Source organism: Manis javanica, chromosome X (assembly GCF_040802235.1).
Source record: "Manis javanica isolate MJ-LG chromosome X, MJ_LKY, whole genome shotgun sequence".
Lineage (NCBI taxonomy): Eukaryota > Metazoa > Chordata > Mammalia > Pholidota > Manidae > Manis > Manis javanica.
In genome coordinates this window covers 129832354-129859006 of record NC_133174.1, presented here as the reverse complement: position 1 = coordinate 129859006, position 26653 = coordinate 129832354, and the positions used below count along the sequence as shown (strand labels likewise).

At 41.9% G+C, this 26653-nt stretch overlaps 1 protein-coding gene across 12 annotated transcripts in view; it reads right to left on the bottom strand.

The window, feature by feature from the left end:
- LOC108401862 (uncharacterized) overlaps positions 1-19452 on the bottom strand; it is a 66499-nt gene extending 47047 nt beyond the window's left edge. For 2 of the 12 annotated variants that reach the window (XM_017668058.3, XM_073227455.1), the window contains exons 1-3: positions 19373-19452; positions 17502-17538; positions 853-935 (exon numbers count right to left, since the gene is read on the bottom strand). In XM_017668058.3, the coding sequence (XP_017523547.1) occupies positions 853-935; positions 17502-17504 (86 nt within the window). In that variant the 5' untranslated portion in view covers positions 17505-17538; positions 19373-19452. Of the gene's footprint in view, positions 1-852; positions 936-11513; positions 13240-16532; positions 16730-17078; positions 17168-17501; positions 17539-19372 lie in introns of those variants that run through there. The other 10 variants (XM_037003605.2, XR_012127315.1, XR_005057297.2 and 7 more) reach the window with 10 other exon arrangements.
- Positions 19453-26653: the final 7201 nt, after the last annotated feature.

Genomic DNA, 26653 nt, shown 5'->3' with positions numbered 1-26653 from the left:
AGAGGCATGAACTAATTTGGGGGAAGACAAACAATCATATTCACCTAAGGCATGCATTTTCAATCAAATTCCAGTTTTCATTTTTAATAGTTACTTATCAAACTGTATAATATTTTATACTGTTCTGATAAGCTGTTTATTACTATTAACTTAATGACAAAAAATTTAATACTTAGAGGCTTGGAGTTTCAGCAAAATTTATTTCAATACATATATACTTTTTGCCAAGGTGTATGGTAGGGTGACCAATAAAAGATCTTTAAACATAAAAATGTATTACTTAAAGATAAATTATGTGAGAGAAGCTGAATGGAATGGTGATTTCAGGGAGACAATAAAATCATGAACATGTCTGACTGTTCCTGGCTTTTTCCTTATTTGCTTTTAAATTAACAGTGATAAGTGTCAAATTACTGGTAATTTTAGTTCATTGAATGCATGCCAAAATGTGATTAAATCATTTTATTTAAAAGTATAAATATTTATAACAGGCTGGAAATGATAACTCTACAAATACTTAAACTTACGATAAATTCCAGATTCTAACTGCAAGATGTGTGATGGGGTAGATAGTCTTTCAAAATTATTTTAGGCAGCCAATGATTAGAAAGTTTGAAGACCACTGCATCAGAACACAGTTTCAATGAAGCCCAGAGGAAAACTGAACAGAGGAAAGGAAATTAAGGGAAAAAAATTCTTTTTATTTTATTAGTGTTTTAAATTTCTGAACACAGCAGAAAGCCCTATAACTTGATGTCTGCATACTAGTTGATTTGCCAGGGCAGTTACACAACCTTGCAGTGGGTGAAATTTTAGGGATATTTCTGAGCAATCCACAAATACTGTACTTACTCAATATGGTCACCAGGTGGCAAACGGGCACTGGGCAGGGATCCCTCTTCCCCCACCAGCTGGCTCTCTCCAGCTCCCATCTCCTGCAAAAAAGGAAAAGCGTACGAGTAACGGTGACAACTGCAACAAACAACAACAGCCGGAAATATTTCCTTTAGGTCTTTCCATCTGTCAGGAACAATAATAATCCCCTATTGTCTCTGAAAATTTCAGAAATGGCCTTGTCTGCAAAGGTAATCTATACCCTTCATGAATACCATTTACAGAATGTGAATACACCTCTACAATATAACCATGCAGATTGACCACAAAACCCAAACACTATTCCAGCCAAGAACTTCAGAAGCTCTAGCAACACCAAAAAGCAGCTGCTGCAGCAGTATCTCTATCATTCCAAGCATGGGGCTAAATCATGCATTTTAATGAATCTTCAAACAGCTCTCGGATAGATGCTAATATTACCCCCATGTTATGGATGAGAAAGCAGGAAAATGGCCCACTGAGCTAGTAAGTGCTGGAGCCAGGATGCAAACATGGGTTTGGTTTGTTTTCAAATTCTAAAGCCATGCCCTTCAATATCATTATACTGTGTGATATCTTGGTGGGGTGTATGTGTGTGTGTGTGTGTGTGTGTGTGCATCTGTCTATGTATCTTTCTGTATTTGGTTATGCACATTTACAGTTCTGTGCTTCCGTGTGATTCTATGTCTGTGATTCTGTGCATGTAGAAGTACGTGTGCTTTTGGGTGTGTGTGCACATGGTGCATGCCAGATCTTTAAGACATTTTTCTGGTAATTTCCACATCTGCTTTTATAAGTATAGCCACCAGAGGTAGCTCATTAATTTTCATTTTCTCTTGAAGAGGCTAGGAAAAAGGTACTTAAAAGTCACAGCCTCCTTTGAAAAAGTGCTTGTGAGTTCTTTTATATGTGGTTGAATCTCTGTGTTTTCATATGTATAAATCTGCATGTGTCTCTATGTCTGTGCATGTGTAAGTTTCTGTTTCTGTTTGTAGCATAATTAAGTCCATGTATGCTTTTATATGTTGGCAGGTGTATATGTGTGTGTGCATTCATATAATCAATGTACATTTAGGACTGAATGCCAAATGGCACAGGAGTACATCTGTAGAGCAGTGTGTGTGTATGCACATGTGCACACTCCAATGTGTATTTATGTTGACATGTAATGTGTGTCTGTGCATATGTGCATGTGTGTGCCTGTGCTTATGTCTGTATTTTTAGTGTGTTTAGGTCTGTGATGTCTGTAGATATGTGTATGCCTCTTATCTTTATATGCTGTGCACTTGTGCACCCCTGGGTGGGTATACTTGGCTTCTGTTTGTACATCTTCATGTGCAGTTATGTGTCTGAATATGCGTGTGCATTTACAGAGCTGTGTGCAATGCCTGTAAGGGGGTTTTGGAGTGTGGCACCATATGAGTGGGTGAAGTCTTGTCCTCTTTGGGGACAGTATCCGTGTTTATGTGTACCTATGTAAGTCTATGTGATTGTACCTGTATCTACATGTAAGTCTCTGCATGAGTCCATGTGTATGAGACAGCATCTAGGTCTGTATGAACATGCTTAGTCCTGACATTTACTGCTTGCAAATATTCACCTGCACGAGTTACTGCACATTCGTGTGTCCATGTGTACACAATAGCTGTGTGTGTGTGTGTGTGTGTGTGTGTGTGTGTGTGTCTAAGTGGGAGTCTATGTGTCTATACCCATACAGTCTTGCCTGTAAACCTCTTTATCTATGTCTAGGTGCTTCTATACTCACATGTCCATGCCTGGGTCTTCATCCATCTGCGTTGTTTGTATATCTGTGTGACCATCTCCATGTCTAAGGGGGCATATATGTGTGAGTCTGCATAAATCTGAATGAGAATGGCTAGCTATGGATGACTCTGGGTGAATGAATCTGTGTCTGCGTGCACGTGTTTGTGTTGCTGAGTGTATGTGAGGGCCTTATTTGCATGGGAATTGTGCATGCCTGTGTAGACATGCATGTCTCTGTCCTTGGGTTGGTTTGTGCACGCCTTTGTAGAATGTACACTCATCTGTCTTTGCATGCATACATATGACTGTACACACAAGTGTCTATGCAAGGATACGTCTGTGAAGCTGTGCTGGACTCTGCTGGTGTGGGCACACACATTTCTATGTCTGCATGCACTGCTCAAGAGACACACATGCTTCTGTGTGTATCTGTGTGCCTCTGTGTTTGTTCAGGTGTATGTTTCTGGGCCTCCATGTCTATCTGTACATCTGTGTGGAATGCCTGCATGTGTGTGTATGTATATATGCTTCTACATGAACCTGCACAAGCCTCTGTGCCCGTCTTTGTGAGTCTATGTGGGTGTGCGTCCATGTACATATCTATCTCTGCACACACGCCTGTGTATCTGCACGGGCATGTGACTGTGAGTGCTCCTCTTGCACACCTGAGCGAGCCTCTGTGTGAGTGCAGCTGTGTTTGTCTGTGTTTAGATTTGTGTAGGTCTTAAGGTATGTGTCTATATGTGTGGGTATTTGCTTCTGCATAGGGAAGATGTATCTCTCTAAGTGTATATACCACCGTCTAAGTGTGCATCTGCAGGTGGAGATCTCTTTGTCAGTCCATCTCTGTTTTGGCTGTGTGTATGTATATGTCTCCATGTTCAAGTGCATTTATGTGTGCACACCTGTGTGCTTGTGTATTTCTATATGTACACCCACATGCATGAATATTCCCATGTGCACCCCTTATACATGTTCATGCATGTGTGTGCACACATTCACTTGTTGTCATGGTAAGCATAAGCACCTATGTGACATGTGCAGGCATAAACATGTTTATGTATGTGTGTTTTAACAACAGCTATGCCTCTGTGTGTATATGCTTGTGATTCCATGAACATGAAAATGCCAGTGGGTACATGTTTAAAACACGTGCATCTACCTATGAATGAATCTCCATGTTTCAGCGTTTGTGTCAATGTCTCCATGTCTCTGCATATCAATAAAACACAGACACCACCATCTGCATACGGATGACTCTCTGCCTCTGTGGATATATGTATACACAGGGAAACATGCATGGATTTGTATGCTTGTCTACATTTTTGCATAAATGTCTGGGAGTGTCTGAGAATCTGTGCCTCATGAGCCTCTAGAAGCATTTATGTGTTTTTGTATGTGTGTATGTGTGTGTATCTGTGTTTGTGTACCTTTGAGGTTATGAATCAGTACACACATCCTCTGGATGCTTAGGTTGGCATATATATGTCTTGGCATGCTCTGCTGGGTCTATGCAAGTGTAGAGTGTATATTTATAACTACATGGTGCTTTGTGTCTATGTACAGAACTGTGGGCACTTGTGTATATTTGTGTGTATGCTTATGTGTATCTGTGTGTACTTGAGATGACCACTGTTAGGACTCTGGGTTTATGTTCATATTTGTACAAACAAATGTCTTTGGCTGTGGTTGTAAGAAGAGTCTGGGCTTATGACACACCTGTAGGTCTGAGTCAGTGTGAACCTCTATGGCACTCTGTGTGTGTGTGTGTGTGTGTTTATTCTGGTGTATATATACTTGTCTATGATGAATGTGGGAGTATAGATGTGAGCACTCTCTTTAGGAAAGACTTCTCTGGCCATTTCCACACCTGCTTTTCTAGGATCAGCCAGCAGAAGGGGCTTGAGATTTTCTTCCTACTCTTGAAGTAGCTGAGAAAATAAACATTAAAAAACAGCTTCTTTGAAAAATGTTGATTATTGAGCCTGGTAACTATAGTATAATAACACAGGCTTTTTATAATCTGAAGACAAAAAGCTGGTGGCAGCTTAGTCTTCAAATCCCACTGCCACTGGGGACATTTCTGTCTGAGACCCTGGCATGTTCTTATCTTCCTGCTCACCTCTGGCCCAAGTCAGGGCCCACATGCTGCCTCCTGGGGGTCCAAAGCCCGCACCATTGAGGAGGCCATATGGCCAGTAAGTGGCAGAGGCAGAATTCAAAAGCAGGCCTGACTGACAACAACATATTCCTTCTGCTCTACCACTGACCATTGCTACTATGGAATGTGCCAGGTTCCAGTGCCAGGATGTGGTTTTGCCAGGACTGGGAGCAGGCATGTCTACCTTCAAACACTGTGCTCTGAACCTTTAGTCTTTTCTGAGATTATCTCACTTAATTCTTGGAGTAGCCTAAAAAGAAGTATTTTGTCCATGTTTACAAATGGGTATGCAGATGTAAAGAAGTGAGGTCATTTGCCAAAGCTCTGTAGATCCTCTCTTCATATGCTATGCAGCAACATATTGTGACAAATAAATGTGATAGAGTGAGTTTGTGCCTCATGAAGTGAATCTGAATGTTCTAGAGTGAGCATATGTACTATGCTGCTCTTTTTAGTGTTGTGAGGCCTTCTGAGTGTTGTATAGCAAGTCTGGGTATTATTAGGGGTGTCAGTGAAGTTTGGGGCAGTACTGTGGGGTGAATATGTGTGCCGTGGATCATGCCTTCCTGTGCATAGCTTGTTTCTGCATTGCGGTATGAGTCTATGAGGACTGTAGGGCGAGTCTTGAGTGTTCTGGGCAAGTTTCTGGGTTAGGCGGCATGTCGCTGTGTAGATGTTGTGGGGTGAGTCTGTGTATTCCAAGTTAGGTCTCTGGCTGTAGAGCTAATCTCTGTGCTGTCGTATGAGGCTGGATGGGGTGGAGAAAATCTTTTTATTACAGAAGAAGTCTCTCTGGATTAGTGGGTTGATTCTATATGTTTTGTGGATATAAGTCTTATGTTGTGGATGAGTCTGTCTAAAGGGAGTTAGGTCTAGGTGTTAGGGGGTACGTATGTGGGATGTGTGAAGTTGGTGAATTGTAGGTCCTATAAATGGGTTTCTTATGCTGTCAGTCTGTGACTACTATGACTGAACTTGTTTTCTACACTAAGGCTGTGGATTGTGGGTTGTCTCTATGAATTATGAACCCTGTGAGTCCTGAGCATCTGGTTTGGAGTGCCTGTGCTTTGTGAGAGTCTGAGTGTTGTGACTTTAGGGCTGTAATTTTTGGATGCACTAGTGGGGAAGTCTATGGGCGGTGGAACATGTCTTCACATTGTAGGGCATGTCCGGGTGCTGTGCTCTTCCACTGAAGCCTGTACATTGTAGAGAATATCTTATAGTAGTAGGGTGACACTACATGTCATGGATTATTTAGAGATTCTTTAGTAAATTGCTGTCTCATCAGTCCAGTCTTTGCATTGTAAGGTGTGTCTGTGCCTTATGGGGAATCTATGTGGGGTTTTTATTAAAGGGCGGAGTCCCTCAGGTGGGGTTGTATGTGTACATAGTATGACATTTCTGGAGGTTGTGGTCCAGTCTTGTGGATTGTGGGGCAAGTTTGTATGACATAGGCTGATGTGGAAAGTGTGTTCTAGTGTTGCACAGAGCGTGGTTATTAAGGGCAAGTCTGGGTGTGGGGGAGCTTCTGTGTGTGCTGTGGGACTGTCTGTGTGCTGTAAGGCATATCTGCGTAATGGCGTAATTCTGTGTATTTGGGGGTATGCCAGTGTGTAACTGTACATGTCTTGAGTTTGGGATCCTTGTGTTGGGTGATTTGTTTTGTGGGGTGCATTTGTGTGGCAGGGCATGTCTATGCATCACAGGATGTCTCTCAGTGGTGGGGCAAGTCTGTATATTGTGTGGCTCGCCTATAATATTGTGGAACATGTATTGGTTTAGCAGGGTGATGTGACATTCTGATGAGGTTGTGTGTGTGTGTGTAGGAGAGTCTGAGAGTTGTGGTGCCCTGTGAGGAGAACCTGATAGGGGTTTTCTGTGAGTTGATTCTAGGTGTTTCAGAGTGAAGTTGCATTTGGGAGAAAGTCTGAGCATGCTGTGGCTGTTCTGGGACTGGGGAGGTGTGTGTGCATTTTCAGGGTGTTTTACATTGTACTATCATCTCTTCATTGAAGGCTTTGCCCAGGTGTTGTGCCTTCTGCCTTGTGGGGCAAGGCTATGTTGTAAAGCATGTCTGCTGAGGGGCACAACTGTGCAATATGAAGTGTCTTCATCCTGTGGGGTAAGTCTGTGTATCCTAGGGCAATTCTGGGGGTTGGAAGCCATGTTTTCTGTGTGGGGTATTTGACTCATAGAGTGACTGTGTGTATTTTGGGGTGAATCTATGCATCAGAACACAATTTTGTGTTTGGGGGAGAAACCTTTGTGTCATAGTCTACATCTGTCCACAGTAAGTTGGCTGTATCTAGGAACTGTGGAGTGAGTTTATGCATTGTAGGTCATGTCATTGTGTGGCAAGACTGTGATGTGGAGGTATGGCTGGATGTTTGCAGCCTACTCTTATCATCGGGGCAATTTGCATAGTAGAGTAAGTGTTTGTGTTTTAGGGAGATTTTTGCACTGTGGAACATGATGTCTTTGTGTTATGGGGTAAGTCTGGGCATTGTGGGGCAAGTCTGTTCATTGTAAGTTCATAGTAAATATTATGAGGCATTTCTGTAGTATCATGGTGCAAGACTGAGTTTTGAGGCAAATTCAGGTGTCATAGTAATATTGGATGCCTTATGGAGCAAGTCTTAGCAATTTCTGGAGAAGTTTTGCATTGTGAGGTAAATTTGTGGAATATGATGGGATTCCATGGGCTGTGGTGGGAGGCTTTTGTAATAGAGCATGTGTGACGTAACTTGGTCTAGGTTCTGAGAGATGAGTGTGGGAGTTATGGGAGAGTCTGCGCATTGGGAGGCTCATGTGCAGACTTTGGAGAGGTTCTGGTGTTGTGAACGTCTGTGGGTCTGGGGGTCTGTCTGGTGGTTCTGATGCATCACAGGTTGCATTTTTGTAGCCAAGTCTCTGGGGTAACACTGTGTGTAGGGTAAAAGTCTGTGCACTGTAGGATGAATTTAGAAGTTGTGTAAAATTCTACACATTTGGGGCAAGTCTGTAGAGCTACTGGACAAGCCTCTGTTGGCGGGGGAGGGGTGAGTGCATGTGTCTGAGGATGTGACTGGACAGTGTGGTGAAGCCCATTCATCATGGAGTATAAGTTTATGAGAAATGTTTGTAAGTTGTTATGCAATACTGTGTGTTTGTGGGGAGTCTACACCTCATGAGGTATATTTGTGTATCGTGGGGTACATACAGGAGCTGGGGTGAAGGTGTCCATTTTGGAAGGGTGTGTGTTTTTATGTGATTTGGAGCACTGTGAGGTGAGTCGGGATGTTGTAGAGAGTGCTGTCTGTTACTGGATCCTGTGCATTGTTTTGTGAGTAGCTAAGCTGTGGTTGTTGTGTATACGTTGTAATGTGTGTATGGCACTGTGAGATAAATGTGAGTCATGAATCGATTCTGTCATGCTGTGTCTGATGCAGGGTGGGTTTGTGTATTTGGGGCTCAGTGTGACTGGTGCAAATTTGGGAATGGTGTAGCAGTGTGTGGTGGGGTGAGACTTTGTTCTCTTGGGTAGGCCTGTGGGTTGTCGGTCATGGCTGTGCATTATGAGGCACTTCTGTGCTTTGTGGGGCAACTCAAACCCTTGGATGTTGAGTTAAAGTGCTGCTGTTACTTTCTATCCATTGCGGGGCCACCATGGGCTTGGTGAGGGTGTTTCTACGGGGGTGTAATGTCATGCTTTAATGTGCTTTGGCAGCTATCTTTAGAGCCTGTGTGTTGTACTGTGAGTTTGAGATTCTGGGTCAAATCCCTGTATTTTGAGGCAAGCCCGGGTTTCGTGGACTTAGTGTGGTATGCAGCAGAAGTGTGTGTTAGGCTAATCTATTTATTGAATAGTGAGCTCATGTGCTGTGATGTAATCCTGTGTGTCATGAGAGGAGTCTGTATCTGGGAGCAGATCTCTACATTGTAGGGTGTTTCTACACGTTGTAGTGCATGTGTGTGCACTGTTTGGGCAAATATTTGCACGATGGCATAAGAGTGTTAATTTGGGGATGGTTCTATATATTGTAGGATGGATTGTGTCTTGTGCTGTTATTCCATTCTTTGTTGGGGAAGGTGATTGAGTGTTGTCATTGACCCCAAGTATCTTGAATCAGTCTTTGTGCTGAGGGCTGTATGTAAAAACATGTGTGTATGTGGGTTTTGTTACAACTCTGAATACTGTGTGGCACATCTATGTGCCATGAGTTGACTCTATGCAATACGTGGGGAATCTGTAGGCCCCGGGGTTATATCGTATTCTCTGGTCTGGGTCTCTGAGTTGTGGGCACTCTTGGCATTATATCTAGTAATTGTAAAGAATGTCTGGATGACTGTGTCATGGGAGAAGAGATAAATATTGGGGCATGGTTCTGCATTGCAGGAAGAGTCACGTGACATGAGCTGGGTCTCCCCATCATGACTTGATATGTGTATTGTGGGGCATATAGTGCTTTGTGGTATGATGCTGTGCTTTTGGGGAAGAGTCTGAGTTGTGCATTTGTGTCTGTGCATTAGGATTTTTGCATTTCTGTATGTGGTGCAATGAGCTCGCCGCTGCTGGGTGAATCTGGGTGATAGATTCTGGATGTGTTTTGCAGGATATGTCTTTGTGCTGCAGGACAGGTCTTGGTGCTTTATGGCTCCTGTTTTCCTTGTCAGACAGGTGTTCCCTCTCACTGCAAGGTGAGGGTGTTGCAAGGGATATCTTGGGTGTAGGGCATGTCTGTGCACCACAGCACAGCTGTGTGGATTTGAGGCAAGAGTGTGTGCTATGCCTTAATGATATGCTGCCCTTCTGGACAGCGTGGTATGGATCTGGGTGTCACAGTGTGATTGTGGATGCTGTGGCACATTTCTGTGTGTTCTAGAATATGCCTTGGTGTTTAGGGACAAGTCTAGGGAGTGTAGTATTAGATCAGACTAGTGGGATGAACTTGTGTTTCATGAGATAAGTCTGTGCATTGGGGAGGATTGAGAGTGTAATGAGACATGTTTGTGCTGCATACGAGTGTTCTGACATCTGTCTGCATTGTAGAGCACGTCTATGCATTGTATGGTGTGTCCAGGTATGGCTGGGCAAGCCTGTGAGTTGGGGAGCATATCTATGCAGTATAGGGCCTCTCCAGTGGAAATGTAGGGAGAATGCTTTGTAGGGAGCCTGGCTGTTGTGGTTCTAGGGCTTTCATTGTGGAGCGGCTGTGCCTATTGTGATGCAAATCAGCAAATCAGTATCACGAACAAGAGTTCCTCGTGCATTGTGATTCAGCCTGTGCACCGCAGAAGAGTCTGTGTGTTGCCTGGACGCCTTGTGTTATGAGGCAAGTCTATGCATTGTTGGGTTTATCCGTGTTTTGTTGGGGTTTATGCTTTGTATTGTACACCATGGCTGTGCTGTGTGATGAATGTGCATTGGCGGCAGTCTGGGCTTTGTGGAGCATACCTTGGCTCTGTGTTATTATTATGTGCATTATGGGGTGAGCTTGTGGGTCTACAAAGTGTGAACACAGCATAACAGGTCTATGTTGTGGGGCATGTCTGTGGGTTGTAGAGTAATCTGTGAGCAGTGAGTTGAGTCTGGATGTTCTGATGTGAGTGTGGTAATGCAGGCAGACATTTGCATTGTAAGAGATATTGATGCATGATGGGGCATGTCTGCAGATCATGGGAGAAATCTGTGGTTATAGGCTGTATTTGAATGGTATAGTTCCTGCATGTCTGTTGGGGGACCATGTGGAGACAACTAAAGGTGTCTGGGGCCTTTGCATTGTAATGTAATTCTGTTCCCTTGGGGGGCTGGGAGCTGTGTACTGTAGACGTCTGGGTACTGTGAGGCTAGACTGTGCCCAGTGGGGCAAGCCAGTGTGTTGTGATGCCATTCCCCACTTTGTGGGAGGAGTGTGCACTGTGAAGTGGGTGTGTACATTGGCGCATAGCCAGGTATTATGCATCGGGTCTCTGTGTTGGATGGTTTTCTATATGTTGCAGGCCAAGTCTTGTTATTGTGAAATGAAAGTATTTACTGGGTTGTTTCTCAGTATTTCTGGTTAAGTCTTTGTATGGAGCCAGTGTGTGTGTGTTGTGTGCCTAGTATAGGCATCGTGGGGCATGTCTGCTTCGTCATATGCCTCTGTACACTGAAGATCATGTTTGTGGCAAATGGGACAATCCCTGGGCTGTGGGACAAGCGTGTGTGTTATAGAGCAAGCTTAGATCCTGTGGAGAGATTTTTGTGCATTATGCAGTAGGTCTGTGCATTGTGGGCAAGTTGGGGTGTACGGGCGATGTTTGTGGGTTTTGAGAGGAATGGTGTGATGCAGTTTTGTGTGTCCTAGAAGTCTGTGTGTTGTGGATGGTTTCTAGGGATTTTAAAGTGACTTCTTTGTGTTCTGTGGCCAATGCTCTGTGGTACGTATATTACGGAGCATGTACACATATATGATAGCATTCAGCTGAATGGGCTGAGTCTCCGCATGGATAAGCTTCTATATCATGGGGATGTTGTGTGTAGGTGTCTGTGTTATGTGTAAGTGTTGTGTGACAAGTCTCGGTGTTATGCAGAGACCCTGCGTGGTAGATGCTCCTGGGTGCTGTCGGCTAAGTGCAGTCAATATTGTAATCGTAAGGAAGGGTTGGGAGTGTGAGCTGTGATGTGGCTCTGGCTTTGCGGGGGTATACTACACATGCTGTGGATTAGCTTGGATGGTTGCAGATTACATCTTACCATTAGGGTCCAGTTCCATGTGTAGAAACAACAACAGCAACAACAACAGCAACAAGATCAGCTAACATTGACAACACTAATTCCATGCCAGACCCTGTTCTAAACACTTTACAGGCATTATTATTCCCAATTTATACCTGAGAAAAGGCACAGAGAAGCGAAGAAACCTTCCCAAGGTCACACAGTGTTAAGTGATAAGTGGGATTGGAACCGAGTAAGTCTGAACCTCAAGTGTAAGCTTTTAACCACAATCTGTACCACCCCTTTTTTGGGGGGGTGTTTTGCTTTGTGGCAGGTCTCCGGGCCTTGTGGGGTATGTCTAGGTGTTGTGGCATGTCTTGGGTTGCAGAGCACCCAGGGACTGAAAAATTTACCCAAGGATTACGGGGCTTATCTGTGAATTGAGAGACCAGATCTTGTTCAGAGGGCATTGTTTTAAATCAAGTTTGGAAATCAAGGTGCAAATGTTTGCACTGTGTGGCAAGGCTTTCTGCCATGGGCCAACCATGTGAACTGTGTGGCCAGCCTCTGCTCTAAAGGGAAGATGTGTGGTGATGTGATTTTGTGAGCTGTCAGAGAATTTTGTGTGTTTACAAGAGCATCTATTTTGAAAGGCATGCTTATGTGTCGTGAGTAGTCAGTCCCTGGATTATGGCATGTCTGTGTGCCTTGCAGAATGAGTCAGTATTGTTGTCCAAGTCTGTGCTTTATCAGGGACGTCTGTAAATTGTGATGCAATTCTGCAAGTCCTGGGGGAGCCATGTTGCTCTGAGGAGGGTGTCTACGCTGTACAGGTGCCCAGGTATTCTGAGGCTGATCGCTATTGAGGGGGTGTTCTGCGCACTGTACGATGCCTGTGTGTTGTAGAGTGCATGTGTGTATGTATGTGCATGGACTATGCCTGAGCATTTGGGGACCTCTCTGTGTTCATGGGAAACATCTTGCTGCTATGCAGCATGTTTGTGAATCAGAGGCAGGTGGGCATTTTGTGGGTGGAGGGGTTTGTGCACCACAGAGCAAAGTTTTGTGCACTGCAACGCTGAGCATTGTGAAGCTCCTCTGTACATATTAAAGCACCTCTAGGTGTCTTGGGAGATGTAATATGTATTATGGAGTGTTCTGTGTATTTGTGAGGCTGTCTGAGTTTATAGGGAAAGGACTTACATTGTGTGTTAGTTTGTGTGTTATAATGAATTCCATGCTTTGTACAGGGCACGTCTGTGCGTGCTGAGCTGCTCTGGAGCAGGTCTATGGACTGTAGAACATAGGTGCCTCTGCATGAGTCTGTGTATTGCAGTGAGCGTGTGTTGGGAGCCACCCCTGAATTGTTGGGTGAGTCTGTATGTTGCAGGATGAGACTCAGTATCATGGCACAAGTGTTGGAGCATGAATTTGGAAGCCTGTTTGTGAGTATCAGATATATCCACACATTATGGGATAAAAATCTATGTGGCTGTGTGTGTTTGTGTAATATAGGGTATAGTGCTGAGTTGTGTGTGCGTGTGTGTGTGTGTGTTGTGGGTCTGTGCTTTGTGGGAGGAAGCTGGGTGTTATGCATCCAGTTTGGATTTTGTGGGATTAATCTGTGTATAATGGAGTAACCCTGTGCATTATAAAGCAAATTCTTAAATGTGATGCAGTTGTGTGTGTTGTGAGTGACATCTGATTTAGGTTCTCTCTGTGCTCTGTAGGGTGTGTTGGTGTTGTGGTGGCGTGCCGTGTGCTCTAGAGTGTTTCTCAGTGTTCTCGGACCAGTCTATATATGATGTGGTGAATTCTGGTGTTGCTGGATGGTGATAGCAATATAAATTAACAATTGAAATAGTTCCTAGGCGCCAGGCACTGTACTAAGCACTTAACATATCCTAACTCATTCAATACTCACATGAGACCCTTTGAATAAGTGCTACTGTTATCTTTGTTTTACAGATGAGCAAACTAAAGAACAGAGAAATATACTTACCCAAGGTGACAACTAGAAAGGGCAGAACCTGGATTCAAATCCAGGTAGTCTGGGTCCAGACACCTTGCTCTTAACCATTATGTAAGCCGCACCTCTGTTGTGGGCCAGAGTTGTAGCTCCACAGTATGATAAAGCTTATTTGTAGGCTCTGATGGAAATCTTTGCCTTACACAGGTGACATGGTTGTGTTTCTACACAGTGGGGAATGTTTCTGTGCACTGTAGGTTTCCCATCTTAGAATAAGTCTGTGTTGTGATGCAGTTCTGGGCATTGAGGAAGAAATCTATGTGTTTACAGGCATGTCTGAATTGTAAGTTTTGTGGGCATGCTTATGTCATGGGGCAAGTCTACACCCGGAATGGCTTGTCTGTCCATTTTGGGTGAGTCTCCGTGTTCGGTGGTATTAGTGTGTGTTGTGGGGCAACTATGTACATTGATGGGTGACTCTGTGCACTCTGGTGCATTTCTGTGCATGGCTGGGCCTGTCTCATTCATGGGCAGCAGCGTAAGCAATGGAAGCAGTCTGCGTGCTTTGAGGAAAATCTGGGAGTCATACAGCAAATGGTTGCACATGTCTTGGGGCCTGTGTTTGCACTATTCAATCACCACAGGGAGTGAGGGAATCTGTACTGCACGTGTGTACTGTGACACAGTTCTGTGCACCATGGGGGTGGAGTGTTGTGCTGTGCGCTGTGTCTATGTTGTGCATCACAGCTATGTTATAAGATGAGTGAGGGTATTGTGGATCACGTCTGTGTCTGGGCCCTGAGGGGTGGGTCTGTGTGGCCACAGGGCTGAATCTGAACACTTCAGAGAAAGACTAGATCTGTCAGTCGTGGGGCCAAGCATCATGCTGTGATGATGCAGTGCTGTGCCTTGTGAGTTGTGTATTTATCACAATGTGTCTGAGGAATTGGGGTGTGTTTGCTGATACAGGGCTCCCAGGTGTGTTGTGTGGTAATTGTATGTTTGGCAGATGTCTGGATGATGTAGGGCAAATGAGGGCACCACGGTGAAGTAGCTACATGGTATGGTAACTGTGTTTGTTGTGAAATAAACTGGTACATTATATGCAAATTTTTTGTGCTGTGGTGCAGTCCTGTGCATCATAGCGGGTTATGGGTGCTCTAAGATATACTATAGCATCTCTGTGTTGTGGTGTGAGCTTGTCCGAGTGCTGTGGGGACAGTCTGTGTACTGCGGGTTTAATCTGTGTTTCTAGGGGCATATCTGTCTTGGGAAGAGGCTGTGCATCATATGGCCAGTCTGTCCAAGCTGGGGAGGGTCTGTATGCCATGGGTGCCTGTGTCCTGTGGAGATAGTCTGTGTTTGTGGGGTAATTCTGTATGCTGTTGGGAGAATTGGTGTATGGTGGGAAGACTCTCTGAGCCATGGGTTTCATGTTTTATGAGATGAGTCTGCACAATCTGGGTGTTGTCTGAGTCCTATGGGGCAAGTCTGTGTCCTTTTGGCATGGTCGGGGTCCTGTGGTGCTTCTCTGTGTGCCATGGGCATGTCTATGTCTAGTGCGAGACTCTTTGTGTCTCTCTGTGCACACTGGAGTGAGTGTGCGTGCTGTGGGGTGAGTCTGTGTGATGCGGGGCAGGGCCATGTGCCATGAAGCAGGTCTGCATGCTCTAGGGACTGTCTGGGTGCCACAGCAGGAGTCCTCAAGCTTGGTGGGAGTCATGAGTCTTGCTGCGGGATGTGCCTGTATGCTCGGGTGAGGGTCCATGTGGTGGGAGGGGGGAATCTCAGCTATGGGTTTCATCTGTCAGGCACTGGGAATCTGCATGCTGTGGGGAGAATCTGAGCTGTGAGCGGTGTTTATGTGCCATGGGAAGGGCCCCTGTTTGGTGGTGCAGATTGCATGCCATGGAAGCATTTGTGTGCTGTAGAGCGAGTCTTTTTGCCTGGAGAAATGGGTGCTCCTAGGAGAATCTGTGTGCTGTGCTCCAGACAGACTCTGTGTATCAGGAGAAGGGTCTGGGTGATGTGGGGACAGCTGGTAATGTCGGGATTGTCTGTGTGTCATGGTTAGTCTTTATGGCAGGGTGCCTCTTGGAGAGTCAGAGTGATATGGGGAATGTCTGTGTGCCTTAAGGGCAAATGTATGTTCGTGTTATTTGTCCAGGGGACATTAGAGGGTGAGTTGGTACATTGCAGCAAAGTCTGTTTCAGGGCAAATCTCCTTTAATGTCTGCAAACAATAGCCAACACTTATGCAATGGTTACTATGTAGCAGACACTGTTCTCAAGGTGGTATTATTATCCCCATTTTATATCTGAGGAAACTGACTACTGTACTATGGTCATGCAACCAGCAACTGGAGGAGGTTTAAAACCACACAGTTTTTTTCCTGTGCCCACACTATCATGAATCCCCTTGGGGCCCTGCAGGCACTAGCGGCCTCCAAGATTCAGAAGACTGCATGGTCACTGGTGGACATAGGGAGAGCAGCGAATTTGTGAGGAAGAAACTGGCAGTGGCTCAAAGCCTTCCAAAGATTAAAAAAAAAAACCGCAATGCTCTATATAAAATAAAGGTGGCAGTCCTGCCTAGAAAAACTGACATCATGACTGCAGAATGGCTTCTTCAGCGACTGAGCCCCCAAGACCCCTCCCTCGCCTCCACAGCTGCATTCTGCCACTGCAGAAGAGAGAACGCGCATGCCCTGGCAAGCTGCCGTTGCTAGGGAAACCAGCTTCAGTCACAAACAGATCACAGCCTAAAGCGGCAAGTCAAGAAATGACTGAGGCCATGGTTGGGAGCCAAAGAAGCCCCTTGTAGTAAGAGCGGGCAAGACATCCTCCCTCCCACGTCCCCTTTTTCTCTTGCAGAATCAGTAACGGCTAGAGGCCAGAGTCAAAGTCAAGAGAGAAAGAAGGCTGTGTTGGGGATGGGAATGAGGGATCAACAGTGGGTGGCAGGTGATTTTAATAATCAAGTATTTCTGTGAGTTCCATTTAACCCATCTCCCACTAAAACACTCCATGTTTTATGCTTCAGCCTTCCACCTGCAGTGAAGAGGTGAATCATTGGGGTGTGTACCTACCTGCAAGAGATGGTGGCCTTAATGGCATGGACTGAGATTCACCCTACCTCCTTTAAATCCCTAGATCAGACTCCTGCCAGCAACAGGCTGACAAACATTATTTATTTCTGCTCCTTATACATATCTTACATTTCCCTCTTATACCATTCTAGAAAATTCCAGGAACTGAATCCAGACAGCTTTAATTCTCCAAGTACCTGAGGAGTAGAAAAAGAGATTGAAAGAGTAACACTAACTGCAGGCATAAGTTTTGAACACACAGAATGTCGGGTGTGTCAAAGAGGAACAGCACATCTGGAACAGTGGTTTTATGTATTCAGATTCCTCCATTTTAACTTGTAAAAAGCAGCTGGTAAAAACAAAAGTTTTAAATATTCAAAAATTTAAACTCATCTTTGAAAACCACTGCCCTACACTGCACAAGCCTAGAATCCTTGAAAGACCCAAGCACGAACGTGATGCTATAGGATGCTGCCAGAAGCTGCAGCAAGGTAGAAGAACCACTGTGGCCTGTAACCCCTCTGGGGCAGAGAGAAAATGGCTGACCTGTGGATGCTACACCCTATCTAATGAGAGGCCAGCTGTTGCCATTTCAAATCAGTGGAAGAAGGTTGGACTATTCAATAAATGATGACCTATTTGGAAAAAAAACAAAATTAGATCCTACTTCATAACATATACCAAAACAAATTCCAGATGAATTAGAGTTAATTGTAAAAAATGAAGCAATGAAATGACAAGGAAAAAAATACAGGTGAATGTACTCATCAAAGGATAGAAATCACCAAATCAAAAATTGATAGCTGTGGACATCTAAAAATGTAAGGCTGCAACATGTTTTTAAAAACCAGCATAAATGATCTAAAAAATCAATAGGCAAACAACTGGAAAATAATGTTTTTACCGCATATGATAAATAATTAGGCGATATGTATGGGGGCGGGAGAGAAACCTTAAACTGATTCATACCATTTCATCCAGGAAATTCCATATCTACGAATTTGTCCTAGAAAAAAACAAAAAACAAAAAACAGAAAAACACACATAGGTTTATACTGAAAGATATCCCTTAAATTATAACAGCAAAAATTGCACATACAAACATTCAATAGACATTTAGTGGCACACCTATATGATCAAAAATATGCATTCACAAAACATCACATTCTTGTGGACTATTTAAAAGTATGGGAAATTGCTCCCAATATACTGTTTAATGATTAAAGAAGGCTGAATGCTGTACACATATTGTCTTCATTTTGTATATAAATATATATTTTTATACATTTATTTGACTGTATTCAGAAAACAGGGTCTGATAGTAATTATGTTAACAGTAATTATCTCCAGGTTCTGGGATTATGGGTAATTTTTATCATCATCTTTAGGTTTTTCTAAATTTTCTACACTGACTAGGTGATATTTTTATAATAGAGGGGAAAGATAGCATTTTTAGCAAGACTAACATTAGTAAGTTCTATAAAAGCAGTGGAGGCACAGAAAAGAAAGTCTAGTAATAAAGACAATAAAAAGAAAAGACTAAATATACCCATGCACAGTGATGGAGGCCCAAGGCAAACAAACTCAGTATGTACTACGTAACGATTACACATGCTCTGCGTGTTAACAGGTACAGAATTCCTTATACAAGATGGACTCCTGGAAAACTGTCTTCTCTACACTAGAGACTGGTCACATGTCCCCGGACGCGTCAGTCATTCTCTTTGCCGCAGTGCTCTGTTCAATGCCCCCTCCCTTTGCTTTCAACATGCTTTCCCCTTCCCCCTGCAAAACATGCTACCAGCAGACATTTTCAGCTTGGAAAAAATGGCCCATCTTGGGGACTTCCTTTTAAGCTTTTTCCTTCTTATTTTTCCTCCCTGATTGCTGTTTCGTCATCTAACTCAAATATCTACCTATCTTTTTTCTCCTTTCTTCCTGTTGAAGTGTCAAAACAATCTGAATTTCAAAGACATAAAAAAAACACTTCAGCTTTTTTTCTTGCAGAAACAGATCTACAAAAGCGATTTCCAGGTAAAAGGAGATGCAAAAGCTTACACATTTCTAGGGACATTTCAGAAACAAACGTAAAAGCTTTGTTGATAGGAATCTCTGCTATCCTTCTCACATCCCTTTTCAAATAAAGAATCACTGGACTATCTTGTCCTTACGAATTCAGATCCACAAATACAAATGAATTATTTTAAAAATAAAGGTACAATCACAATATTCATTATTTCTTTTTCATGATTTTTCATCCTAAAGCCAAATTTTCATTTTTCCCCTTCAATATATGTTCATCTCCTCCATGAAGCAATTAATCTGAACATTACATGCTGCCTCTTCTCATTTTCTCTCCTGTACAGACATCGGTCCCATGGTTTTCTTAATTTAAAAAAATGAGGCATGGTATCTTTCTCCCCACTATGCAATAACATTTTTCTCATGCTCTCTTCATGTTGTGAAAGGAAAGCAGATCTGAGAACATCTTGAAGCATAACCCATTTCATCACTTCTAATCCAAACATCGTAAAGCTGAGATACTCCAAATGCAATTTCTCATTTTACTAACATCTTGATCGAGGCTTATTTTGGGAAATATCTTACCAGAATCACACAGGGACATTTCTCTGTTTCCTTCTAGCAATTCACCATTTAAGAAACAAGCTTAAAACTATAAAAGTGACTGTGAGATACTGAGAATTCAATTAACCCATTTTCCCAATACCGCTGATTAGAATCAGAAATTCCTACACAGTTCTGCATTATTCTATTCCATCAAAACATGTCACTTACTTTAAAAAGCATCATGTTTTACAAACGATTTCTCAGCTACTTACCAACTGCATGCCCTCTGCCTCTCCACCAGCTCTGAGGCTGCCGCACTCAAGGGGCAGGGGGAAAGCTGCAGCAGCCACTTGAAATGAGCTGTGCTCTGAAGAAGGGATTAGCTCTATGGAAAAACATGAAATGCCCCGGGATTATCCTCAAAATTCCTCTAAAAACACAAAATCATATGGAACATTATATGCTAAAAAGTACATGCTCATCAGAGGATGGATTTTAATAGCTAAACCTCTCATCTAAAACACACCTAAAGTGCTTTGATTTCCATGGAACCCCTACAATGCCATGGACTTTTGACTCTCCCGTCTCCTAGCAACAGTCTCATTAATATTTTTTCCTGCAGTGGTCCTACTAGGCATCAGAGCACATCGACAAGGTCTAGCCTCTGGTAGTGAGCATTACCATTTTGTTGTTCAATACACATTTTCCCCAGGTAAGTAGTAAGGAGAGTCAGGTGTTGAATAACAAGTTCTCCAGAGGAAGATTTTGGATTCATATGACATTCCATTCAAATGACAGAGATGGTTCTTGTGTCCTCCCTTGGTCCAATGCTATCATTAGACTCCTACCCTAAAGATGGGGGCCTCAGCAAAAGATGCCTTTCTGTGGTCCCCCAAATTACACACAGCCCCACAACTAGAAATCCAGGCCCTAAAACTGTGTTGTTATCCACTGTGCTCAGAAAAAAAAAAGATGCACAGAAGTCATGTGTCCTTAGCACCGTCACCATGACCCCCCCACCCATTAGCGTGGCTACTGGAGATACATGTCATAAAAACAGTGGATGAAATACAACCAGATCAAAAACAACCCATTTATCTGTAATTATTAACATGGAAAATGCTGAGTACATGTTAAGGAAATAAGAACAGGCTACCATACAATATGGATAATAAGATGATCATTTTATAACTAATATGGATAGGAATAAATGCACAGAAAGAAATCCAGAAGAATGTGCACCAAAATTTTAAGAGTGATTATGTCTGGGTTTTCTATGGATGATCAAATTTAAGGGGAGTTTAAGTCATTTTTTTATTTTGATGATCTATTTAATGACTTTTCTGTAGTTAACATATATCTCTAGGGTTTTTAAGAGAACCATGCACAACAATGTCAATGTACTTAATGTCACTGAACTGTACACTTAAAATAGTTAAAATGATCAATTTTATGTTGTATATATTTTACTACAATAAAAAAGAGAAGAAAAACCATTCATTCACCCCACAAACATGTATTGAGTCTCACCACATTCAAAATACTGTGCTGGGGGCAGAGAGTATAAAAATGAATAAAACACTGTTTCTCTTCTAAAAGCTCATAATATAACAAAGAATTACCCCCCAAAACTTATGGGTTTTCATTATACACAACATGTAGAATTTCTGCATTTAGAAATAGAGATATTTTGTTAACATATATTTTTATTTAATCAATTTTGGGTAACACTTATAATTAGGGTTGTTACATTGTCTGTCTACAAATATTGGACTTCCAGTGGGTAGAGGAAGTAAAGAAATGCATATTAAACTTTTTAATATGTACATATATGTGCATTTGTATAGCATTGTCGTATTTTTAAAGGAGAGGCAGGGAAACTGTTCCAGATTAAAGATGATTAAAAAGGCATGACAAAAAAGAAATATGGCAACCAAATACAATGTGTGATCTTTGGGTCCTGGATAGAAAATAAAACAGCTATAAAATACATTTGGAGAACAAATCGGAACATTTGAATACAGACTAGATATTAAATAACATTAGATTGATGTAAAAGTTGTTTGGCATGAAAATGTAGGATGATGGATTTGTTCTCATGAGACACGTGTTAAGTATTGAGAGATGAAGTGCCTTAATGGGCTACAAATTAGTCTGAAATGCTTTAGAAAAAAATCAGAGATATGTAAAGCAAATGTAGCAATATGTAATTGGTAAATCTGAGTACATGCCTTTTTTACTATTATTTTTTTATCTAAAATCCAGAAAACAAAGAAAACACCTTAAAGAAAATAATTATTGCAAATAATTATATTTAAAGTTAAAATTAATATATGTTTCGGATTTCATAGCATTTAGGTTTGTAATCCCTCAGAGAAGAAAGTTTCTGTACTGACCAATTGAATGATGAATCCTTGTCATGCGCCATCTAGTGGTAAAATCCTGATTTACCATTACGGAAGGTTTTTTTTTTTTTTTTTTTTTTTTTTTTTTTTTTTGAGAGGGCATCTCTCATATTTATTGATCAAATGGTTGTTAACAACAATAAAATTCAGTATAGGGGGGTCAATGCTCAATGTACAATCATTAATCCATCTCAAGCCTAATTCTCGTCAGTCTCCAATCTTCTGAAGCATAACGAACAAGTTCTTACATGGTGAACGAATTCTTACAGAGTGAATAAATTCTTACATGGTGAACAGTACAAGGGCAGTCATCACAGAAACTTTCGGTTTTGATCATGCAATATGACCTATAAACCATCAGGTCAAATATGAATATTCATTTGATTTTTGTACTTGATTTATATGTTGATCCCACATTTCTCCTATTATTATTATTATTTTTATTTTTAATAAAATGCTGAAGTGGTAGGTAGATGCAAGATAAAGGTAGAAAACATAGTTTAGTGCTGTAAGAAGGCAAATGTAGATGATCAGATGATCAGGTGTGTGCCTATGGACTAAGTATTAATCCAGGCTAGACAAGGGCAGCAAGACATCCACGGATGCAGAAGATTTCTCTCAAAGCAGGGGGGGTGAGGTTCTGAGCCTCACCTCTGTTGATCCCCAAATTCTCACCTGATGGCCCCCCTGCGACTGTGCCTGTCTTAGGTTGTTCCTCCCTTGAGGAATCTTACCCGTCTCTGGCTAACCAGTCATCTTCCGGGGCCATACAGGGAAATGTAAAGTTGGTAAGTGAGAGAGAAGCCATATTGTTTGCAAAGGTTAGCTTTTTACTTCTTTGCAGATTTATGCCCTGTGGCTTCTATGCCCAGCACTTGTCTCGAGGTATCTTTACCACCTGGAGGAATTATGATACTCGGTAAATTCGATATGAGGCACGAATTCTATTTAAAGTTTGTAATTAGGAAGGAAGAAGAAAAGCTATAGATGTAGCATATGAAGGAAACTTGGGAGGATTGATTATTTCTTTGACATATCTTCTTGTATAGTACCTTAAGTATGTATAGGTTTTAAACTACTAACTAATTTGCACACACATATTAACATAATAGGAATACGGTGACATAAACAAAGCAAATCTATAATTACCAGCCATCTCCAGTGAAGCCAAGAAAACCATTTAGGCACCCTAGGCATTTGTGAAAATTTATCTATGATATGATGGATATTTTCCAACTGTACTTGAACCATCAGACAAATTAAAGCAGCCCATTTCTGGGATCTGTTCACATCCCATATGTTCTTTTAACCATAGATAGTCTATAGTCATGAGATTTTGGGGTGCTACAACTTGCACCCCTCCCAACTCCTGGTTGAGTTCCAACAGTACAGATCCAGTCAAATTCGTTGTCTCACTGTATGCACATGCCAGCCTAGACATCTCCCTCCTCCTTCTTATGGCAAGTCCAGGAGATGGTGGGCTGGATGCAGCCACAACCGCAGCATCGTCCGGATCCCTGTGGAGGCTTTTTGATGATCATCCCCCGGCACGAGTCCTCCAGAGAGTGCTGATGCCGGAAGCTCCTCCTCATATCGTATCTTAGTTCATTTTCTGGGTATCCAAGCTAGGCCTTGATCTTCTGCGTAGAAACAAACAGACCCTTTGCCCACACTTTGACATGCCCTCTATACCACTGTGCGGAACTCATTGGAGGTCAGCACACAGTAACTGCTTTTTTTTTTTTTTTTTTTTAATTAAGAGAAAGGAATATTATCAGAAAAGAGTACCTCCATAGCTGATCATCTGACACCCTTTAAGTGATCAACATTAAGGATATTTAAAGCATGCGTTGATCTTTGATTTACCAATAGTTTTATCCTGTTAAGGAGTAATCCCCCTTTTCTTTCTTTCTTTCTTTTTTTTTTTTTAAATTTTTAATCTACACTTACCTGAAGAATACTATGTTTACTATGCTCTCCCCTATATCAGGTCCCCCCTAACAACCACATTACGGTTACTGTCCATCAGCTTAGCAAAATGTTGTAGAGTCACTACTTGTCCTCTCTGTGTTGTGCAGCCCACCCTCCCCTATCTCCCTCCCCCCCATGCATGCTAATCTTAATACCCCCCTTCTTCTTCCCCCCCCTTATCCCTCCCTGCCCACCCATCCTCCCCAGTTCCTTTCCCTTTGGTACCTGTTAGTCCATTTTTGGGTTCTGTAATTCTGCTGCTGTTTTGTTCCTTCAGTTTTTCCTTTGTTCCTATACTCCTCAGATGAGTGAAATCATTTGGTATTTCTCTTTCTCCGCTTGGCTTATTTCACTGAGCATAATACTCTCCAGCTCCATCCATGTTGCTACAAATGGTTGGATTTTTCCACTTCTTATGGCTGAGTAGTATTCCATTGTGTATATGTACCACATCTTCTTTATCCATTCATCTACAGATGGACATTTAGGTTGCTTCCAATTCTTGGCTATTGTAAATAGTGCTGCGATAAACATAGGAGTGCATCTGTCTTTCTCAAACTTGATTGCTGCGTTCTTAGGGTAAATTCCTAGGAGTGGAATTCCTGGGTCAAATGGTAGGTCTGTTTTGAGCATTTTGATGCACCTCCATACTGCTTTCCACAATGGTTGAACTAATTTACATTCCCACCAGCAGTGTAGGAGGGTTCCCCTTTCTCCACAGCCTCGCCAACATTTGTTGTTGTTTGTCTTTTGGATGGCAGCTATCCTTACTGGTGTGAGGTGATACCTCATTGTAGTTTTAATTTGCATTTCTCTGATAATTAGCGATGTGGAGCATCTTTTCATGTGTCTCTTGGCCATCTGTATTTCTTTTTTGGAGAACTGTCTGTTCAGTTCCTCTGCCCATTTTTTAATTGGGTTATTTGTTTTTTGTTTGTTGAGGTGTGTGAGCTCTTTATATATTCTGGACGTCAAGCCTTTATCGGATCTGTCATTTTCAAATATATTCTCCCATACTGTAGGGTTCCTTTTTGTTCTATTGATGGTGTCTTTCGCTGTACAGAAGCTTTTCAGCTTAATGTAGTCCCACTTGCTCATTTTTGCTGTTGTTTTCCTTGCCCGGGGAGATATGTTCAAGAAGAGATCACTCATGTTTATGTCTAAGAGGTTTTTGCCTATGTTTTTTTCCAAGAGTTTAATGGTTTCGTGACTTACATTCAGGTCTTTGATCCATTTTGAGTTTACCTTTGTATATGGGGTTAGACAATGGTCCAGTTTCATTCTCCTACATGTAGCTGTCCAGTTTTGCCAGCACCATCTGTTGAAGAGACTGTCATTTTGCCATTGTATGTCCATGGCTCCTTTATCAAATATTAATTGACCATATATGTTTGGGTTAATTTCTGGGGTCTCTAATCTGTTCCACTGGTCTGTGGCTCTGTTCTTGTGCCAGTACCAAATTGTCTTGATTACTATGGCTTTGTAGTAGAGCTTGAAGTTGGGGAGTGAGATCCCCCCTACTTTATTCTTCTTTTTCAGGATTGCTTTGGCTATTCGGGGTCTTTGGTGTTTCCATATGAATTTTTGAATTATTTGTTCCAATTCATTGAAGAATGTTGCTGGTAATTTGAGAGGGATTGCATCAAATTTGTATATTGCTTTCGGCAGGATGGCCATTTTGACGATATTAATTCTTCCTAGCCATGAGCATGGGATGAGTTTCCATTTATTAGTGTCCCCTTTAATTTCTCTTAAGAGTGACTTGTAGTTTTCAGAGTATAAGTCTTTCACTTCCTTGGTTAGGTTTATTCCTAGGTATTTTATTCTTTTTGATGCAATGGTGAATGGAATTGTTTTCCTGATTTCTCTTTCTATTGATTCGTTGTTAGTGTATAGGAAAGCTACAGATTTCTGTGTGTTGATTTTGTATCCTGCAACTTTGCTGTATTCCGATATCAGTTCTAGTAGTTTTGGAGTGGAGTCTTTAGGGTTTTTTATGTACAGTATCATATCATCTGCAAATAGTGACAGTTTAACTTCTTCTTTACCAATCTGGATTCCTTGTATTTCTTTGTTTTGTCTGATTGCCGTGGCTAGGACCTCCAGTACTATGTTAAATAACAGTGGGGAGAGTGGGCATCCCTGTCTGGTTCCCGATCTCAGTGGAAATGCTTTCAGCTTCTCGCTGTTCAGTATAATGCTGGCTGTGGGTTTATCATATATGGCCTTTATTATGTTGAGGTACTTGCCCTCTATTCCCATTTTGCTGAGAGTTTTTATCATGAATGGATGTTGAATTTTGTCAAATGCTTTTTCAGCATCTATGGAGATGATCATGTGGTTTTTGTCTTTCTTTTTGTTGATGTGGTGGATGATGTTGATGGATTTTCGAATGTTGTACCATCCTTGCATCCCTGGGATGAACCCCACTTGGTCATGGTGTATGATTCTTTTGATATACTGTTGAATTCTGTTTGCTAATATTTTATTGAGTATTTTTGCATCTACGTTCATCAGGGATATTGGTCTGTAATTTTCTTTTTTGGTGGGGTCTTTGCCTGGTTTTGGTATTAGGGTGATGTTGGCTTCATAGAATGAGTTTGGGAGTATTCCCTCTTCTTCTATTTTGTGGAACACTTTAAGGAGAATGGGTATTATGTCTTCTCTGTGTGTCTGATAAAATTCCGAGGTAAATCCGTCCGGCCCCGGGGTTTTGTTCTTGGGTAGTTTTTTGATTACTGTTTCAATTTCTTTGCTTGTAATTGGTTTGTTTAACTTTTGTGTTTCTTCCTTGGTCAGTCTTGGGAGGTTGTATTTTTCTAGGAAGTTGTCCATTTCTTCTAGGTTTTCCAGCTTGTTGGCATATAGGTTTTCATAGTAGTCTTTAATAATTCTTTGTATTTCTGTGGAGTCTGTCGTGATTTTTCCATTCTCATTTCTGATTATGTTGATTTGTGTTGACTCTCTTTTTCTCTTAATAAGTTGGGCTAGAGGCTTATCTATTTTGTTTATTTTCTCAAAGAACCAGCTCTTGGTTTCGTTGATTTTTGCTATTGTTTTATTCTTCTCAATTTTGTTTATTTCTTCTCTGATCTTTATTATGTCCCTCCTTCTGCTGACTTTAGGCCTCATTTGTTCTTCTTTTTCCAGTTTTAATAATTGTGATGTTAGACTATT